Genomic DNA, 21,050 nt, shown 5'->3' on the forward strand with positions numbered 1-21,050 from the left:
TCCAGGGGTTTTCTTCAGAGCCATATGTTTAATCTTGCCTCAGACCTCTCCCAGGGTGATGTCTTGACCCAACAGTACCACCCGGTCATGATCTAAGACAGGGAGAGCCGCTCCCTCCAAAAACTTCTGAATGGCCGCTTCGTCTGGGGTCACTTTGCTTTGATATAAAGCATTATAATAACCAAAGAACATTTAATTTATCCCCTTCTGCGTGTAGCAGGCTTCCCCATCAGGTTCCCGAAGTTCTAGTATGACCGTCCTCTAAGTGCTGTGTTGGCTAGCCATACCAACAACGCCCCAGATTTATCGCGCTCCACATGCACCTGCACAGCATATTTTTTATAATCAAAGCAGCGCAAGCGCTCCACCTGCACCGCAACCTCTTCCCTCGCTGCTATCACGTCGCACTGGCGATCCGGTCACTCAGGCCTCTCCCTCTCAACCTCCCGGAGCCTCTGGTCCGCCCTCACTAACTCCTGCAGTAATTCTCTGCGCACTCCCAACTTATACGCTATACACTGTCCCCGAATTACACTCTTAAAGGCATCCCACTCCACCATTAACGATGAGGCAGTGCCCATGTTGCTGTGAAAATAATCAGTAATGCCAGTGCCCACCATGTCGCAGAATGCGTGATCCTCTAGCAATTCGGGGCTCAATCTCCAAGTTGGAATATTGGGGCGTTCGGGCAATAGATTCACACGTATCAACAGCGGATTATGGTCTGATAATGTTTGAGTCAGGTACTCGCTATGCTGTACCACAGGATGTATGTCAGGAGAGCAAAGCATCGCATCAAGGCGGACATGGAGGTCATGCAAGGCAGAAAAGAAAGAATAATCCCGGACAGTCGAGTGTGACGCTCTCCAGGTATCTATCAGCCCCCACCTATGCTGCCAGTCCCTCCTGACTCTTGAAAGAGCATGAGTAGGCGCCTCCGAGAGGGGAGGATGGGATCTATCCAACTGGACATCCGTGACCGAATTAAAATCTCCACCCAGGAGCACTGACCCAGTTAAAAACGAGTTTTCCCAGACATTTGTGCGAAGAATGCCGCTTGTTCTGTATTTGGTGCATATATGCTGCCCAGTACTACGTCCCTGTAACCAGCACATACCGGCCCTCAGGATCCCTGAGCTGACGAAGGGGATGAAAGGGAACTCCCGCCCATACCTATATTAGAACCCCTTGCGCGAAGGCGGAATATGTTGTGCAGAATATCTGTCTTCTCCATCTACGCTGCAATGCCGCTTCTTCCTTTGGCGGTATACGTGTTTCTTGTAGGAAAGCCAGGTGGACCCCCCTCCGAACTAAATAGGTATGTATTTTATGTCGCCGTACCTTAGTGTGCAAACCCCTGACATTCCAAGATAAACACTTGAAATCAGAAACTGAACCCATTGCATCGATCCACACGGACTCCACATAGCAAATCTCAACAGGTTACACCATTTCCCCCCCATCATTCCCACATCACAAGAAAAACAAACCCAACAGCCCCTCCCCAGGACAGGCACTAGAACATGAGTCCCCATCCAAACTACACCAAACTAGTTTCCCTCTGGCAACTACAGAGGAAACGTGGGGGACAGTGGTTACAGTCCTTCAAGTACCAGAGATCAGCACACAACACAAGATCCCCCATGCACGCCCCTCTGTACACGTACCGTAACCGCCCTCAAGAGGCATCACATCTATATAAATACTTAGATTCCCACCAAATCCCGGCCCCCAATCCCCACCACACCAAAAAATCTGCCATTTAAAATACCTATACCATAAGGCCCATAGGTCACTAACAACCTGCAACGCAAGCAAAGCAATGAAACAGAGTAAGAACTTTCAAACAATATCATCTGCAGTTCCTGGTGTAACATGCAGCATTTGCAGACTACTGGCCTGGGTGTCGTCCATGTCTGTGCCTGCAGCCAAGACATTCGTGTCCGTGCCAGCCTCTGAATCGTTTGCAGGGTCCCGGAGCAAGTCTGAGACCGCCTTTAGGGCCTCTTGTCTGTCTATCTCAGTCTTGGAAGCACTTGGCACCTTCAAAGTAGCAGTATGCTGCTGTGGTCTCTGCCGGCGCTGTGGAAGCTGTTTCGGAGGCAAAGCAGGCATATCCGTCCTAGCCGGTTTCCTGCCAGTCCTATACGTATCCAGCCAATCCCATGCCTCCGACGGATCCTCGCAAAAATGTGTTGCGCCATCCAAGATAATCCGTAAGCGGGCCAGGAACATCAGTGAATACTCTAGCCCCTCATCACGAAGAGCTGTTGACAGCCAGGAAAGACGCATGGCGGCGTTGAACCTCCAGTGTGTAGTCTGAAAAGATCGAGACTTTACTGTTCCCGACCGTATATGGTCCTGTTGTGCGTGCTGTCTGGAGTAGATGGTCTCTATCCTTGTAGTGGAGGAACCTGGCCACCACCGGTCTCAGAGGACAACCCGGCACCAGAGTGTAGAACTGCGTCAGCCCTTCTGGCGCCACTATATCGCGGAGCCAGTCCTCCAAGTACTGGACCATATTGGATCCTTCAATCCCTTCCGGAAGACTCAGGGCTTGGATGTTATTCCTCCTATTTCTCCCTTCAGCATCCTCAGCTCTTTTCTCCAACACCAGGAGTCTTCGGTTAACGTCGCCCACCTGTTCAGCAATGGACTTCTGAGCTGGTTCCAGGGTCGCCAGGGAGGACTCATTCTGCTCCACTCTGTCCGCCAACTTGGCATGCTCTGCCTTCAACAACCCCAAGCCCACTGAAACTGTAGCAATATCCTGATGCAAGGCTTCCCGCGTTCCCGTAATGGCCTGAAGTATTTGGGCCAGCTGTTGCTGCACTCCTACGTCATCAGGCCCCTCAGGAGATGGGAGTCTGCACTAAGTGAACCATCAGAGCCTCCCGGCCTCGCTCTCCAGTAGAAAGGCAGCAAGACCCCCACCTTGCAAGGCCATCCAAATATGTGGCAAATTTAGGACAGGAGGAAGTCCAGTCGTCCCAGGAGATCGCCGGTATCCTGCGGTGCGTTCAGGCCACTCCAGGGTTCATACCCCCAAGCCGGCAACAGGACCCAGAGGATCCCAAATAAAATCCGAGTCAAGAAGGTCCTCTAAACACCAGCGGTACAGGCTCAAGTAGAATCAAAGCACGGATCACGCAGGCTGCCCGTACAATCCCCCATCCACTAGCGCCTCCGATGCAATGCGGCGTACCATTAAGGACCCCACTCTGTCCCTCGACAAAAGGTCTGGCTCCGAGGTGCCCCAAGAGCTACGGCCGCTAGAATGATCACCTCCTCCTCCTCTCGCGCTCACTCAGGAAACTCACTGCACTAGGCAGTGACCCATAGATTCGGAACGCCAACAGTTGTAGGCCGTCCGCTATTCAAGTCGATGCAGGATAGTACAATGGAAGCTCATAGTCTCTTGCGCCGTTCAGGCATCAGCCCCTCTTTACATTACAGTAGGCCACCTGACTCCGCCCTCATTCATGTAATTCACGGCCAGTCGCTCTCACCTGCGTTAAGCGCTGCAGGGCACGGCGACACCCCCTCCAAGGGACCACCGCAGTACCAGGTCTGTGTCTATGTTCCTCTGCTAACCCCCGCAGGGGGTCCCAGCAGGTCCTGCTGATGCACAGCAAATTGGGCAGTTCATTCAATCCAGGCCACTTCAGCCCACGACCACCGCAGTCACCGTATTTCAGCCCGGGCAGCTCCGCCTCCTCCAGCCAGTGTGGACAGGGCTCACTGTGATCATCAACAAACTCCGAGAATCCGCCACCTCAGTCCACGGCTCGTGAAGCACCGGGACAGGTGCAAACACTCGCCACTCCGCAGTCGGGTCTCACACTCAGCTGAACCAGGTCACGGGATAGACCGTAACCCTTCCACCCTCAGGCCAGCGCCATCTTGTCGTCCCGCGGCCGACCAACTTCTCCAGTCGCCATTACTGTCACACTGCGCAGCGCAGTCTGGGCAGGGCCACAGTCTACTCCACAAAGCCTCCCGCTGCTGCTAGGTCCCTCAGCGGGTGCCCCCCGGGGACAGGTCGGCCGCGAGGTCGCATAAATCACAGGGCCAGCGCGGAGCTCAAAGCTCAAGCGTCCGCCTCCATCAGGCTGCAAGCCACGCCCCCACGAACAGCACCTTCATATCAATTGCTTGGAGCTTCTGGCCGATTCCTTCACCATCAAATGCTGGACGAAGGACAAGATCAGCTGTCAAATCCTTCTCAAAATGGACAACGTGTCGGCTCTCGGCTACATAAAACACCTGGGAGGCACAAAATCCAAGGTGCTAGCAGACATGGCCAAGGAATTTTGGTCCTTTTGCCTGGAGAACAGCGTCTTAGAGACAGCGGAGTATCTTCCGGGAGCATCCAATGTAGCAGCGGACTGGTGCTCCCGAGAGTGGTCGGATGTGAGCCTCTGGCAATTGGATACCAGAAACTTCCGGAGACTCCATGCCCTTTGGGGCCCCTTCTCAGTGGACCTGTTTGCCTCTCGTCTGGATCATCAGCTTCCCAAGTTCTTCAGTTGGAACCCGGATACTCTGGCGGTGGCAACGGACACCTTCCTTCAGGACTGGTCACTGGAGACGGTATACGCCTTTCTACCATTTGCCATGATTATGTGCCTTTCAGCGCAGGTTCGCCGGCAACAGGCGAAGGTGGTGTTGATCACGCCTTATTGGAGGTCGCAAGTATGGTTTCCAGTTCTTCTGGAACTTTCTTGGGGTTCTCCAATCCTTCTACCCCCGATCAGACGATCCTTCGGGATCCCCAGGGAGGGCCTCATCCGTTGGTCCTTCAGAATCGGATGCCCCTCATGGCTTGGCAGATTTCTGGCAACGTTGGAGACTCCGAGGCTTATCAGGAGAAGCTCGGAACATCTTGGTAGTGGCATGGGCCGACGGCACCAACAAGTGATACCGGTCGGCTTGGTCCAGATGGGTGGGTTGGTGCCTTAGCTGGGGTCAAGATCCCGTGGGGTGCGAAGTTGTCCACGTCTTGAATTTCCTGGCTTCCCTTGCCACAGATGGCTAGGCTTACTGCACTATTAATTCCTCAGATCGGCGATATTGGCGGGCCATGACCCGTTGCAGGGTAACATGGTAGGGGAACACCCTTTTGTGTGTAAGTTAATGAGAGGTATTCGCTTATGCCTGCCTCCTTTACCTAAGTATTCACAATTGTGGAACGTTAACAAAGTCTTACATCTCTTTAAATCCTGGCCTTCGAATAGATACCTGTCTCACAAGGAACTTTCGGCGTAGTTGACCATGCTCCTTTGCTTGATCTCCTGCCGGAGGGTCTCTGATGTACGAGCTCTAGACCTCCTCGGTCGGGTTTTTACCCCCAATGGGTAACTTTTCATATTTCACGTCTCACTAAGTCGGATTCTTGGGTCATCTCGTACCCGGCTTTTGATAAACACGCTAAGTTATGTGTGGTGCGCTGTCTCAAGGCTTATGAGAGCATGACGGAAGAGTATCGCCCTCATGGTGTAAACTAACTGCTGATATCCCTCAGGAAACCCTTCAAGGCTGTGTTTTCCCCCACCATTGCAAGATGGGTCAGATGGGTCATGTGGGAAGCAGGCATTGACATTTCGCACTTCGGTGCTCACTCCATGAGAGGAGCGATGGCTTCCAAAGCCTTTTCCCTCGGGGCACGTCTCAAGGATATTATCAATGCCGCCGACTGGTCTTCGGACTCGATGTTTAAAAGATTCTATTTTAAACCGGTCGTTGACATGACTTCCCTGGTGGTGGACAAGCTTTGAACGAGCTTAATCCTCGCCTCTGGTCCTGACATAGAATGAAACATTTCCTAGTAGACACGAAGGAAAGTTTCAATTCTATTAAGGACTCGGAGGTGAGGATTATTCCCACCCAGAGTTCCTGAGGATTCAGTCACTTTTTTCCCACCCTAGTCAATGGATTATCACTCTGTAAGGTATAAGTATTGTTCTCCATTGTTTGTGCTCAAGGGTGTTACTGTGCTTGAATTGACAAATTGATTGGTCTTGTGTTGCTTCATGATATTAATTCTCATCTGGACGATACCTTTGTGATCCCTTTGGTAGTTAAGTTTTGATTCATTAGATATTCTTTCACTTCTTTCAGGACTGAAAATACCTAAAACCTACTAATGGAATTCGTTAACAACCGGATGGTTCGCAGTCAAAGAAAGAGGAGGTATCTCAGCAATCCGCGGACCTTCAGGACATGCGTGGATGCTGATTGGCTGACCTCTTGGACTGTCCTTTCCCTTTGGTTCTTAGGAAAGAGAGTTTTTTTCTGTAAATGTTGAATCTACTGGTGTTGGAAAATAAAGAAAGCAGAGCATAATCCTCGCCTCCGAGTCCTTAATAGAATTGAAACTTTCCATCGTGTCTACTAGGAAATTTTTCATTCTTCCAAGTAAGAACCAAGGCACAGAAAGCCTCAGAATTCAAATAGCTTTAGAGACAACAATAGAGATAAGACACTAGGGTATTCGCAACAGCAGCAGTAGCATTGCAGAAGCTCGGTCAGGAGTCTTCAGCAAGTCAAAATTAAGTGTTATTCTAAACCACACTTAGGGAAAGCATCAGAACATAGGGGATGTCTTAAAGAGTCCATTCAAAGGCAATGGGGATTCAGGAAATGGTTCGGGTAGGAGTCCAAAAAAGGTTCTGCATAAGGCCTGCAGAAAAAGGCTCTGCAAAGAGTATGCAAAGAAACATCAGCGTTCTAAGAAAGTTCTTAAAAAACTCTGACCAGGTTCGGTGGGGTAGTCGATAAGTTGTAATCCACAAGTCCAGAGGGCTGCACCCCTTTGGTTGCATCATCAATCGAAGGCCACTGTTTTTGTTTCAATCTCTAGGTGGATTCACATGTCGCACTCTACAACAGTAGAGAAAAATCCCACAGTGGATATGGGAACACTGTCTTGGTCACACACTCAGGCTAGAGCATAATAGTATTTTATTCGTCCAGAAGTTTCTCATGTGCTCGTAGTCAAATTCCTTTCCCAGATATGTATCTATTGGTGTTACAAGAACTGTATCTATTCTAAGCCAGCAATGCATGAGAATACCTGCAAAAAGCAAGTCAGCAGAATACGGAACACAGTAAATTTGCAAATGAAATACAAGCTTTTTGAGTAAATCAAATGATGCACATTTAATATGCATGTGCAAATTTACCTATATATATATATATATATATATCTCACCAATCCTCTCTTACACAGAAAAGAGTTGAGCCGCACACATTACGGTGGAATTTAGCAATTTATTCCAATGACAACGCGTTCCCTTTCCTGATGCATTTCGGCCACCTTGGCCTTTCTCAAAGGGAGTAACGCTAACACCGTACAAACCAGTCATTTGCTTCTTTATCCAGTATTCGCCCCCTGGTGGGCGCCACGATAGGCTCAAATTCGCAAGCATGCTGGTATTTGTAGTCTGCTGTCAAGTCCTTCTCTTATTTCCCTCTGGTGGGCGATATTTTTTTCTCATTTTTAATGCTCGCTGAGTTCCACTGTAATCCCCTACAGATCTTCTTATTAAGGTCTGCTGGGGTCCATACCAAGGTCCAGTCCCTGGCGGCTAACGCTGCCCCTAAGGTTTTCACCGTCACACAAAGATGGTCCGAGTCGGGCAGTTATGGAGCTCTTTCTCTGGAGGTGCGTCGCTCACGGCAGGACCACGCCTTATAATATCTCACCAATCCTCTCTTACACAGGAAAGAGTTGAGCCGCACACATTACGGTGGAATTTAGCAATATATTCCAATGACAACGCGTTCCCTTTCCTGATGCATTTCGGCCACCTTGGCCTTTCTCAAAGGGAGAAACGCTAACACCGTACAAACCAGTCATTTGGTTCTTTATCCAGTATTCGCCCCCTGGTGGGCGCCACGATAGGCTCAAATTCGCAAGCATGCTGGTATTTGTAGTCTGCTGTCAAGTCCTTCTCTTATTTCCCTCAGGTATATATATATATATTCCACAGCAGGATCCCAGGGGTACCACCATCCACAGAAAGGCACAACACCAGGAAACAGACTCCAAAGGCAAAGTTGAGAGTTAAATGTATTTATTTATTTATTTATTTGTGTATTTTATAAAGCGCACAGCTGCCCCAACGGGGCGTCCCGGCGCTGAGAACTTCTGGAAAAAGAAGAAAGGGCAGGGGACCTATCTAGGAAGAGAAAAGGAAGGTCTTCAGAGATTTACGAAAAACTAATTCTGATTGGCAGGTGCGTAAAGCTAGCGGGAGCTTGTTCCAGCTCTGAGAGGCACAAACCTCAAAGGTTTTTCCACCTGCACGAACTCGTTTGAATTGCGGGGTGTCGAGAAAAAATAGAGAGTTGGAACGCAATGCCCTAGAGTGGGCATATGGTCGCAGGATGTTTTTCAGATGAGCCGATCCGGTGCCTTTTGAGGCTCGAAAAGCGAGCGTCATGGCTTTAAAGATACTTCTTTTAGCAGTGGGTAACCAGTGCAGTTTGCGGAGAAGTGGAGAGATATGGTGTCTAGCAGGGATTCTCTCCACAAGTCGAGCGGCGGCGTTTTGGACTGTCTGAAGTTTATGACATAGGCCTGCTGTGATGCCAAGATAGAGGGCATTGGCATAATCAAGATGGGAGATTGTCAATGCCTGGATCACAGTCTTACGGCAGTCCGCGGGTAGGTAGTTGATAAGGCGTTTAATGGTCCTGATTTTGGCGAAACAGGAAGCTGCAACTGTTTGTACCTGATTGCTGAAGCTAAGATGGTTATCCCATCGTACCCCTAGATTTTTCACCGAGTCTTTTGGGATGGGTGCTTGGCTCAGGTCATCTGGCCACCACAGACTGGAATCCAAAGGGGATGGTGAATTGAAGAACAAGACCTCCGTTTTTCCTGCATTAAGTCGGAGGGAGTTGGCGTCCATCCAACTAGAGATGTCCCTAAGGCATGATTTCAGCGGATCAAAGGCAGAGACAGAGGGGGTGTCAAAAGTAAAAAGAAGCTGGATATCGTCAGCATAGGAGGTGGATGTAATCCCGGTCTGAGCGATTAGCTTGGCCAAAGGGGTGAAATAAACATTAAAAAGGAGCGGACTCAGGGAGGAGCCCTGAGGGACTCCCCATTTGAGTGGTCTGGCAAGGGAGGTGTAGGGAGGGGTAAAAACCTGCTGTGTGCAGCCCAAAAGAAAAGATGAGAGCCATCTCAACACAGTGCCTCCCACACCCAGATCCTCAAGCCTTTTCAGCAAGATCTTGTGAGAGACGGTGTCGAATGCTGCTGATAAATCCAACAGCACTAACACCGCCCTCGACCCCTGGTCAAGCGTCCACCTCACCGAGTCCGCCATTTCAATAAGGGCCGACTCCGTGCTGTGGCCCGACCTGAAGCCGTGCTGAGAGTCGTGGAGAAGTCCATTGGATTCAATGTAGTTAAATGTAGTTAAACGATGATTTATTCAAGCATCAAGTGTCCAAATGACGCGTTTCGGCTGCCAGACATGCGGCCTTGATCACATAGCGCTGTACTGGTGAATGAGTGGTATTTATATATATGTGTGAGTGGCAGTGTTTTTACTATGGTCATTGCAATGACTGAGTAGTTTTGCAGCGTGTGACTGTGGGCAAGACGCAGTAAAGCACATGTGTGACATCATGTTTTACTACAGTTAGTAACACCAGTGTAAACAGACTATAAAACTGTCAACTAACTGCTGAAGCCGGTGATTGCCTCAGTCCTATCACACATGCATCGTGGAAGCTGGTACAAGAGCATATGGCGTTCCCAGATGCAGCCAACCGATTGTGTAAGTACACATTAAAACGGAAAGCTTGTCCCTCGTAAGCAATCATGTTAGTGTTACCGATTGCTCACAACTAGAAACGCGAGACCTAGCACAACAGTGTGTGTGTCCGTGACTCCCTGCTCTCGGCGCGTCTCATGAAGCACAAAGTGAAAGCGCTGCATGTGAGCAAAGGCTAGTGATAAGATGTGCGAGTCTAGCCCCGGTACAGTAAAAATGCAAACAAACTAAATAACTGCATAAATGCAAAACAAAGCTGCCACTTAATACAACAAAAGTTGAAAGTGTGAGTGAGGGTGAAATGTGCACATAGGTGTGTATATACATGTTGAGGAAGACGTGAGTGCGCATATAGGCCAAAATATATAAGTGTGGTGTTTGTACCTCCTCAAGAGCATTTGAATGACATAAACATGCATAGAATGTATTAATAAAAAATGTGTGAAAGCACAGGAAATATTCTAGAGTCTGCCAGTGCTTGTTCAATGTATCCCTTGCAATGAAGCAATGGGTGTATAGCATAGCGTATTGTGAAAAAGTGACATTCTAATTCATAATCATACGCAAACAGGGTCTAAATACATGTGTTGCCATTCCTGCCGCAGCATTGGTTACAAGCCTGTAGTGCCTATGCTTAAAGACCAACTATAGACAACCAAAATGACAGTATGAATACTGGGTATTCTCTTTGTGGTTGCACATAGCCTGATGACAGGAAACCCAACTCTATGTGAATATTGAGAGTGCACAGGTAAAGCCTAATATAAACAGTGAAATATATACAAGTGATAACATTAATTTACAGTTACAGTGCGATGGTATGATCACTAAGGGTGTGAATGCAATGCTATGTTACAGGAAATGGTGCAGATCCTCCGTGGTGTTGAGACCAGCGGGCGCCTTGGTGTTAAATTGCAGAATATATCTACTCTCCAATTGCCTCAAAAGCTTCTCCCTGTTGCCACCCCGTCTCAGTGGTGGGACGCAATCAATGACTGAATAACGGAGGTGCTCTAGATTGTTATTATGAATCTCCTTAAAATGCCTGGCTACGGGGTAGGCTGGGTCATTGTTGACTATCTCTCTGAGGTGCTGGAGAATTCGCAGGTGCGCTTGCAATTTAGTGCTCCCGATGTAACGCAGCCTGCAGTTACATTCGAGCATGTACACCGCAAATTCCGTTCTGCATGTGAGTCTATGTCTGATGGTAGGTGGCGCATGTCTAAAGGCTGAGTCTACCTTTGTGATGTTCTTACCAAACCTGCATGCCCTGCAACTCTGGCATTTAACAAAACCCTTTTTGTCTGCTAGCCAATTCTGTGACGTGGTGATCTCCGGACTGTTTCTGACTAGTGCATCCCTCATGGAAAGAGCTCTTCTGTATGTGATGTCAGGTTTGTGGGCTACTTCAAGTCCTAGTGCGGGGTCTGATTTAATGATACCCCAATGCTTGTTGAGTACTGCTCTGATAGCTCTTTCCTCAGTGTTGTGCATATAATCAATCTCGGGGTGACTAGGCTATTTGGCTCATTTAGTATGTTGGTCGCACTGGTGACCTCAGGGGTGGATGGGACCACTAACAATTCCTCCCTAGGGATGGCATTGGCTCTGACAATGGCTTTATGTATGACAGCCGCTGAGTAACCGCGTGCCTTGAATCTTTTGGCTGCTTCCCTCTGGCACTCTAGGAGATCTTCATGGGTACTGCAAATTCTGGCCAATCGTAACATCTCCCCATAGGGAATGCTGGTTATGAGGTGCCTAGGGTGAAAGCTGGAGGTGTGCAGTATGGAGTTTCCTGCGGTAAGCTTACGGTGAAGCTTGGAATGCAAAGCGCCATTGGCGATGTACAGATTGACGTCCAAGAATTCTGTAGAGGTGGCACTGATGTTGGCATTGAATTCCAAATTAAGATCATTGTCATTGATCTCACTAATGAAAATTCTAGCACTGTTAACATCACCTCGCCAAATTAAAAAGACGTTGTCTGTGTAACGCAGCCAAGACACAATGTTGTTATTGAAAGCTGTCTGGTGCTTGACCATGAGAACCCGCTCCTCCCACCGGCCAACATGTAAACATGCGTAGCTGGGCGAGAAGCAGGCTCCCATGGCCACGCCCCTGAGTTGCCGGTATACCTTCCTATTGAACATGAAAAAATGATGTGTGAGACACTAGTCAATTAGAAACAAAATGAGTTTGTTGTGTTTGTGACAATTGATGGGTCTATTACCCAAGAAGTATTTGCATGCAGCTAGACCATCATGGTGACGTATGCTGGTATACAGCGATGTAATGTCCATGGAAATTAGCAAATAGTCCTCGTGCCAGGGAATGTCTTTTACTTTAATCAAGAAATCACTGGTGTCTCTGAGGTAGGTTGTCTGGCTGGATACAAGATCTTGGAGAAAAAAATCCACATACTTGGAAATATTTTCGCAGATGCTTTTTCTGGCCGAGATGATGGGTCGACCAGGAATGAGGGTCACGTTTTTGTGCACTTTCGGTAGAAAGTAAAGGATAGGGAGGACTGGAGTCTCAATGTTAAGGAATGCACATTCTTCTTTGCTCAACTGGCCCTGAGATCTGAACTCATTGAGGTGTTTCCTAAGTTCCTTATTACTGCTAGCCATTTCATTGTGGTTAGAGAGCCTGTAGCAAAGGTTATCGCTCAGATGTCTGTTAGCTTCTTCCAGATACAAATTGCATGGCCACAGCACAATGTTCCCTCCTTTATCCGCCTTGTTGATGATGACTTCATTATTGCTTTGTAGTTTTTTCATAAGTTCATTGTATTTGAGACTCTGCATGCGTTTTCCGGTAGCACGCCTCCTGGTTTTGAGGTGTAGCGCCTTGAGCTCATCAATGATGACATCACTGTATATGTCAATCGCATCCCTCGGCATCATTGGGGTAAAGGTGGAGAGCGGCTTGAAAGGGCTAGGGATTCGGCATGAACTTTCAATACCCTCATGTAGAAGTTGTTGAGTAGGCCTCGGTGTAAAAGGCACTGCTAGTTCACCCAAGATGCGCAATGTCGGGATGTCCGCCACCGTGAGTGGTTGCTCAACTGTTTGACCAGCGGGTACCGTGTCGATAGTGGTGGCATTGCTTTGTTTGAGTCTGAAACATTTTATCAATTTTAATTTTCTAATGAATTTGAAGACGTCAATCCGGGTGTTGCTGTAATCAAATGAGCTTTCAGGGCAAAAGGTGAGGCCCAATGTGAGGAGCTATTTTTCCGCTTCAGTGAGATCCATTGTGCTCAAGTTTATAATAGTCTTGGTATCATTCTTCATTTATTTCTCCAATTGCCTCTTCTTTTGTTCATTTGCTTTGGTTTTTCTGAGTTTCCGCCTTTCCCGCCTCCTTCGGTTGCGTCGGTGTTTGTTTTCCTTGGCGGCCTGGGCCTGAGGGTCTGGCACCGGTCGTAGACTAAAAAATCCATCTCTTCTCCTGGGCTGGGGTTTACTCTGCCGGGCATGTTACTTGTTCTCCATCTGCCCCCGTCATCTGAATCCGCTCCACTCTCTGCCAAGGAACTCAAATCAGACAGGGATGCAGAATCAACGCCCTCAGTATTGCCTGCTGGTGGCTTAGGCTGCCCCTGTTTATTTTGTTTATTCATACGGTGTGTTCTGATGGAGTCGTATTTTCTGGCGAATGTAAACATTTACCCACATTCATAGTCTGTTTTGTCCTGGGCAAATTTGAACACCTTGCGCGCTTTGATAGTGTCCTCATGCTTCCTGAGGCGTATCTTGATCTCATCCTTGCCCTTAGAGATGGCATCCTTTTGGTTCATGGCATCCAACTCATCATTCAGAACATCAATCTCTCTTTGTAAGTTGGCCCTGTCAATTTCTGCATACTTGATTAGTATGATGACTAAACGCATTGAGGCCTCTAGATTGCTTGTGGCCCATTCCTTTAGCATGTCAGGGTTAGGTTGCACAATGCTGGGTGCCAGCATTATTCTCAGTCCTCGTGGGACCCGATCTGCCTCTCTGTATCTTTGCAAAGATTTTGCCTCCCACCACTTGGTGATTTCTGTGCGCATAAGTTTTTCAAGTGTTTTGAGTTTTGCCTTGTAACTGTCATCAGTGGTACCTGTATTAGCTTCTGCTCATCTGGCATGACTCTGTAAATTCGGTAAATTATCAAAAAGTGCTTCAGCGGCTGCTTCCCTCTCTCGCAGCGCTTCGTTGGACATGATAATATAAATAGTCTATATGTATAAATCCCCTAGATATAACAAACGTGTTCTTAGTATATCTGGGGGCTATAACTTGCTCCTCTTCTGACCTGACTTAAGCTGTACTGCTGCTCGTACTCACCATCGGGTGTGTGGAGATGCCTGGCCAGGTTCTCCGACTCGTCCTTTACCTCCTACTCGATGGGCATTCAAGGCATGCAGGTATATAGCTGTCAGGGGGCCGTGGTTAGTTGCTTCTCCTCCCGGAGCTCATGTCGAATTTGGCTTATGAAAACCACGCTGGCCCAGTAGTTCTTTGCGAAGAGGGGGTCTGTGAAGCAGAGACAGCCGTACTCTGCAAAATATTCCACAGCAGGATCCCAGGGGTACCACCATCCAAAGAAAGGCGCAACACAAGGAAACAGATTCCAAAGGCAAAGTTGAGAGTTAAATGATGATTTATTCAAGCATCAAGTGTCCAAATGACGCGTTTCGGCCGCCAGGCATGCGGCCTTGATCACATAGCGCTGTACTGGTGAATGAGTGGTATTTATATATATGTGTGAGTGGCAGTGTTTTTACTATGTTCATTGCAATGACTGAGTAGTTTTGCAGCGTGTTTCTTTTGTACTTTTAGTTCATATTCCATAGATCACACAATAAGCAATCAAACTACACAGTAGTAGGTATAAATGAGAACTGCGTTGAAAGTACATGCATGTAACATTAATGCATACATTGAAGGTTGAAAGTACATACATGTAACATTAATGCATACATTGAATAAATGTTATCGTTTGACTTGTGCTAAAATGGCATAAAAATAAGGATGATTGAGAGCTTAGAATGATATCCCTAACAGTTATACAGACATTATAGCACACATTCAGGAATCGTGAGTAATGTTTCAGCAGTGAAGTAAAGAGGTTGGTTTTTGGACCAATTACACATTACTAATTTTCATATTTGCATTTTAGCGCACGTTAAAACTGTAAATCCATTTAGTTGTCTTGAAGCATATACTTTTTATTATTACATGTCAGTCACTTTATTGAGCAACATCAAAAAATTATTTCTAGATTATTTTATTAAATGCATCTCTTAATTGGTGAAGACAGTTCCTAAGTTAAACGTTCAAAAGTACTTTTTTGACATTAGTAAACATTCTATATGAGAACTGTAACTTCTACAGTAAAGATTCTCCTGCAACAACAGTGTCAAATGCAGTGTGTGCATGAATCACTATGACAGGTAGAACTCATGTACAAAGTGCACGTTCATTTTGTGTGTCAGGTATCATTTGCATTTAGGTTTTATTGATGTGTAAAGACTGGGAAGTTTTGCGCTGTGCCACTTGTTTTAATGTATTTGAGCTAGCTCTACGGAGTAGCGAGGCGCTTTACGCAGAAGTTTTTTTTATTTTAGCAGATTATTTCAAATATGAGCTTTAGGCAGTACTGTATGATGTGTTACTGTCATGTTGTGACTTGACAGCAAACAATGGGGAGGTTAAGCTTGAACATATTTACAGTCAGATAAAGGGATTTACCTAGAAATAGACGATTTTTCATCAAGGGCCAAAGCAAAAACTAGAACACATTCTCCAGGTTCCACGGTCAATGACCTAGCCGCCTGACAACATCTTTTCTAGATTTGGGGTTTTGGCACTGTTATGGCTGAAGTGAAATGATTGGCAGTGACATTTGTTTGAATGCTGTTCTTTCTTCTGTCTTTTGTAGACATTGTAAAAACATTTGTATTTATTTATTTGGTTTGGTTCATGGATGTTTTACTTTTTCCAGAACAAGAGGAGTCATTTGAGTTCGTCATTGTGTCGCTAACGGGACAAACTTGGCATTTTGAGGCATCAGTGTATGAGGAGAGAGAGCTCTGGGTACAAGCAATTGAGAGCCAGATCTTCGCCAGTCTTCAGTCTTGTGAGAGTGTCAAGAGTAAGGTAAGAATGAATGTAAAGCCCTTTCTCTTACGTCCGAGCTGTGACCTCCTCTCATTTCTTCACCCCTATGCAATCATTGCTCACTTCAGATGTAATCTGCGAGCAACCCCATCACTTTTCTGACAACAGAGATCACACTGCCACAACTCAACTCAAATCAGAGTATTATCAAACTTCCATTAACTGATAACTGAGTTCTCCTGAACTTTGTGACTGTTAGAAAAGGCGCATCACAATAAAAGCAGCTCCGGGTGGTGGCTTTTTGCAACCATCACTTAACTATCACTGTGTTTCTTGTTACATATAAGACCTTAAAGTGTTTTATAGTACCAAGCAAAAAAACCTTACATAAGACAATATAAGTATGCAGTGCTCCCAAGACGCACCTCAAGGTCAGCTCTGCAGCAAATCAGGAGAATGTCATACCTTCCTACCACAAGGTGGACCATGGGAGATAGGGAGGGACCATCCTGGGGATATTGGTAAGAATTATCCAAAGCTGCAGGGCAATGATGCTTTAAGCATGCATCTCTTGTGCTTTCATCAGCACATCTCCCGATGCAGCTGGTATCTTTATCCCACTGAGCAACTGAAAGATGTTAGCTGAGTGCGCTCTGCCTTCTGGGGAGATCAAGGTGTCCTAGCCATCCTCTGCCAGCTGGATCAATGCCATCAGATACTCTCCAGGATTCCAGGAGCTGCAGTTAGGCCCCAAAGTGCAGCATCATTGAGGTCTTTGATACAGTTCTGGCAAATGGCTTGTCTCTTTGCATTGGAGGGAGCTCAGGGAGATTGTTGAGTGGTCCTTCGTCCAGTGGAATGTGAGGGGCAAGAAATCTCAGAGCAGCATAATCCTGTGGTGCAGGAGAGGGGACAAAGAACAAACATTACTATCTGGCATGGCGAGATGTCATAAACCTATAAGAGTAACATGACCCCCTAGCACAGAGTGGTCCCATTGTATTATATAAGGCCTGCAATTGAAAGAAGCCTTGTAGATGAAAAAAGGTGCATTAATAGATGGGCTATGTTTAAAGTTATCCAGACAGCCACAAATACTGGCCAGCCCCAACACATGAACACTGAGGCAGATGGGGGATCCCTGCAAGTATCACACCATTTGTCCAGGAGTAGGCAGAATCAAGAGGTAACTACAAACAGCCCTGCCACCCAGGGAGCATTGTAGGACCTGAAAATTGACCAAGGGAGTGTAGGTCAAGGAACAGACACCATTCAAAGCTTCAGATTCCTTACCTTAGAATATTCCCAGGGCATCAGACTGGATCCGGAAATCTTTCATGAGCGGTACTCCTGCGTGCCGATAGGTGGTGTAGTTCGGCCCTGTGTGGCGTTGTTGGCTTATGTCTGTGCCGGAAGTGATGTTCGTTGTGCGTATGTAGGCGCCACCTAGGCACACTGCCATCAGTTCTTTTCTTTTCGTGCCAGCCAGCGCAGATCTAGGAAGAGCTACCCCTTAGTCACTTTTTACTAGGTTTTTTCAATGTGTTATAGAAGTCTTTTTTTAAGTTTAACCTATTGACGTGGCAAGTATGTCTTTGAGGAAGGCCAGCTTCAGGCCCTGTGGCACATGTCACCGACAGATTTTGGTGACGGTTCCCCACCTTGGTGCCAGGAGCGGGACCACAACCCAAAGGTTTGCCCCGAATGTAGCGCCATGCACCCAAAGGCCTGGAGGGAGCGATCCCCCAACCTGATGGCAGCTTGACGAGTGACTCCGCAATGTTCACTGCCCCGGTCAAAAGGAAGGTCCTGGCAGCAGTTGCGCAGCCCGGGGTTGACGTCCCAGTTGAAGTCATTGAGCCATTTGGGTAAGTCAAAGTCCCACAAAAAAAGCTTGTCTGTCTGTCGATGAGACGAGAGAGCATCACCTCTCAAGGCCTGGCTCCACGGATCAGCCTGCGTCTTGGTCAGCTCCACGCCTCCCTGAGTTTCCAGGAGCATCTCCGAATTGAGTGAATTTTATGTGGCTGTGCACCTCATCTTTGGATGGCTCGTTCCCTCTGGTGTGCCTTCAGGACCCGTGGGTCCATTGATGATCCAGATTGGTGCCGGTCATGCCACCATGACTTTCCCTGGTGCCGATCCCAAGGCTGATGCTCCCGACACCACTGGCACCCTCCTGGGGCACTGTTCCTGTTCTCATCCCCATCTCTAACACGAAGCAAGAGCGGGGTCACCTGAAGCCAGAACCAGCCAGAGCTCTGCCTTCCGGGCCAGAGCCTTAGTTCTATTCTTATGTGCTAGGACTTTGGGAAGATTGTGAGGGGTCGCTGGACCCTGAAGAACACTAGCCTTATGAGGAACAACTGGGCTGGGCTGAGGATCTGGGTGAAGCCAGTGACTGGATACTTCGCCAGATACCGGCATGCTTTCTCATGGCTATGGAGGAGGGAGCTTACTATCAAATGGTGGTGCAGAGGGCAGCTGAGGTCCTGGCCCTCGTTGTCAGTCACGACTAATGTCTTGACAGAAGTGCTTCAGCTGGGAGTGTCTTCTTCAGAACCGCTTCTCCCGTTCAATGAGCACTAACTGACGTCCTGCTTGGGACTTGGTCCAAGCCAACACATGGGTTCCCGTGAACAGGTGGATTACCTGCCACCACCAGCTCCTGGGGAACCAAATTTCCTCACCCAACACCCTACCCCGAGAGCTTGGTGGTCCAAGCCTCCACGTCTAGCCTAAATCCTGGTACATTCTCTACCGTACCCCTGGATTGGGAATCCAAAATGCTGGCCAATCTTGAAAAGAAGATATTTTCTTCCGCCAGCCTGGCACTGCAGGCTGTAAACACTGCAAGCCTTCTGGGCTGCTGTTCCCATACACTGTGGCATATGGTTACCCAGGCACTGTCAACAGTCCTGGAGGAGGCCTGGGCTGTGCTCTCATAGGCGGTTGCAGACACCACCAACTCACTAGGCAGAGCAGTTCTGTCAACAGTGGCTCTGCAATGCCATGCCTGGTTGAGGACAACTGGCTTTTCTGGGAATGTCGCAGTCCTTACTCATGGACATGCCCTTTGATGGCTCCCGTCTCTTCAGAGACACAGCAGATTCGGCGCTGCTGCGCTTTAAGGACAGCAGAGCTGCACCCAGGTCCTTTGGCCTTTCTATGACCCCTCGTCACCCTCAAAGCACCTTTTGCTCCTTTTGTGGCAATAGAATGGGTGGGCAACCACATATTTACCTGTCCAATCACTGTGGCATGCAACCTTCCCAGCCTCTGCATGGCCGCGGTTCCTACTGGCCCGTGGGTCGGGTGGCCAGTGGTCAGGTCAGTCCACCAGTCACCCTGCAGCCGCAGCCTTCAAACCCTTCTAGTTTGCCCACGTGTCATCATGGGCACCCAGTCGATGGCAGGATTCAACATGACCTGCCCTGAATAACATCCATAACATTGAACAGGTGGGTTTTGCAGATTGTCCAAAGGGGTTACTTCTTCTTCTTCAATACTACTTCTTGATCCATGCCACCCACGTACAGCAGGCTGACGAAGGACCACCTATCTCTGGCCTGCCAGGAAGTGATGGCTCCTTTGGCCAAAGGAACCATAGAGAGCGTGCCAGCACCAGAAGTAGGTTGATATTGCTGCTACTTTCTGGTGAAGGACAGAGGCCTTCATCTTATCCTCAACCTGCGCTCTCTCAATTTCTTCATCAAGAAGGAGAAATTCAAGATGCTCACTCTGTCTACCCTGGAAACTGGATGATAGCGTTGGACTTGCAGGGCACCCGTTTTCACATTTCCATGCTGCCTGCCCGCAGACGCTACCTGCGTATCATGGTGGGCTTCTAGAATTTTCAGTTTGCTGTGCTCCCTTTTGGTCTCACCAGTGCCTCTTGGGTGTTTACCAAGGTGATGGCAGTGGTTGCAACTCATCTGCAGAGATCAGGGGTACCAGTCTTTTGCCAACTGGCTGCTGAAGGCAGGCTTCCCCAGGCTGTTGCTTCCCACCTCCAGACTACAGTGGTCCTCCTGCATTCGCTGAGGTTCACTATCAGACACTCCCTTTCATCTGAGCTGATCTGCACACGGTGCAGTTTTGGGCCTATCCTCCCAAACGGCGAGTCCAGGATATTCGGGCCATACCGATGTTTCAGTCTCTATCCTGGATTTTGGTGAGACCGATTATGAGGCTGCTGAGCCTGCAGTCTCTGCAGTGGAACCTGAAGTTCCACTGGGTGCAACATCAGGGAAATCTCTCCACCATAGTCCAGATCTCAGAGGAAACTGTGAAGGACCTGCAGTGTTGGCTTACGAAACTCGATTGGGTCAGTGGCAGACCCCTCTCCCCTCCCCAACCAGATCTGATGTTAGTGACAGATGCGTCACTCCTGGGATGGAGCGGTCATCTGGGAGAGCTAGAGAACATAGGCCTCTGGTCTCCACATTAGCCTGTTGGAGCTCTAAGTGATCCGATCAGTGTTCCGATCAGCATTTCACACCTTTCTACTCTCCATCCAGGAAAGACTGGGGCAAGTGTTCACTAGCAACACCACTGCCTTGTGGTACTGCAACAAGCAGGGTGGGGTGGGCTGGTGGACACTTTGTTATGAGGCCCTGTGTCTCTGGACATGGATGGAACACCAGGCCATATTCCTGGTGGTTCAACATCTGGCATGTTCTCTGAATTCCAGAGCGGACAAACTAAGCCGAAGTTGCCTAGCAGATCACAAATGGCATCTCCATACGGAGATGGTGCAAGGTCTCTTTCAGTAATGGGGAGAGCCTTGGTTAGATCTGTTTGCCACCACAAAGAACACTCAATGTCAGCAGTCCTGCGTGGTGTCGTTTCTAAGTCGACTCTCGCTCGGAGACACTTTTTTTCTCAAGTGGAGCTCAGGCCTCCTGTACACCTTTCTATCCATACCACTCTGGTGCAGACTTCTCAAGATCATCAGAAACAACTTGGCCCAAGTCATCCTTGTGGCTCCGGACTGGGAACAGAGAGTCTGGTATCTCAAGCTGTTGGGCATGGCCATCGGTCCTGCGGTTAGGCTGCCTTCTTTGGGAGGATCTTCTGTCACAACAGCAGGGGAGGGTTCTCCACCCAAACCAGCCAACGCTCCACCTTCTTGCATGGAGAT

The 21,050-nt window shown here is 48.2% G+C and overlaps 1 protein-coding gene across 2 annotated transcripts in view; it reads left to right on the forward strand.

Annotated features, from left to right (window-relative positions):
• The window catches only part of AGAP3 (ArfGAP with GTPase domain, ankyrin repeat and PH domain 3), a 1,862,985-nt gene that overhangs the window by 1,632,772 nt on the left and 209,163 nt on the right, over positions 1 to 21,050 (forward strand). For both annotated transcript variants that reach the window (XM_085628261.1, XM_085628260.1), the window contains exon 14: positions 15,792 to 15,946. In XM_085628261.1, the coding sequence (XP_085484387.1) occupies positions 15,792 to 15,946 (155 nt within the window). The remainder of the gene's footprint in view (positions 1 to 15,791; positions 15,947 to 21,050) is intronic.

Source organism: Triturus cristatus, chromosome 10, assembly GCF_964204655.1.
Source record: "Triturus cristatus chromosome 10, aTriCri1.1, whole genome shotgun sequence".
Classification (NCBI taxonomy): Eukaryota; Metazoa; Chordata; class Amphibia; order Caudata; family Salamandridae; genus Triturus; species Triturus cristatus.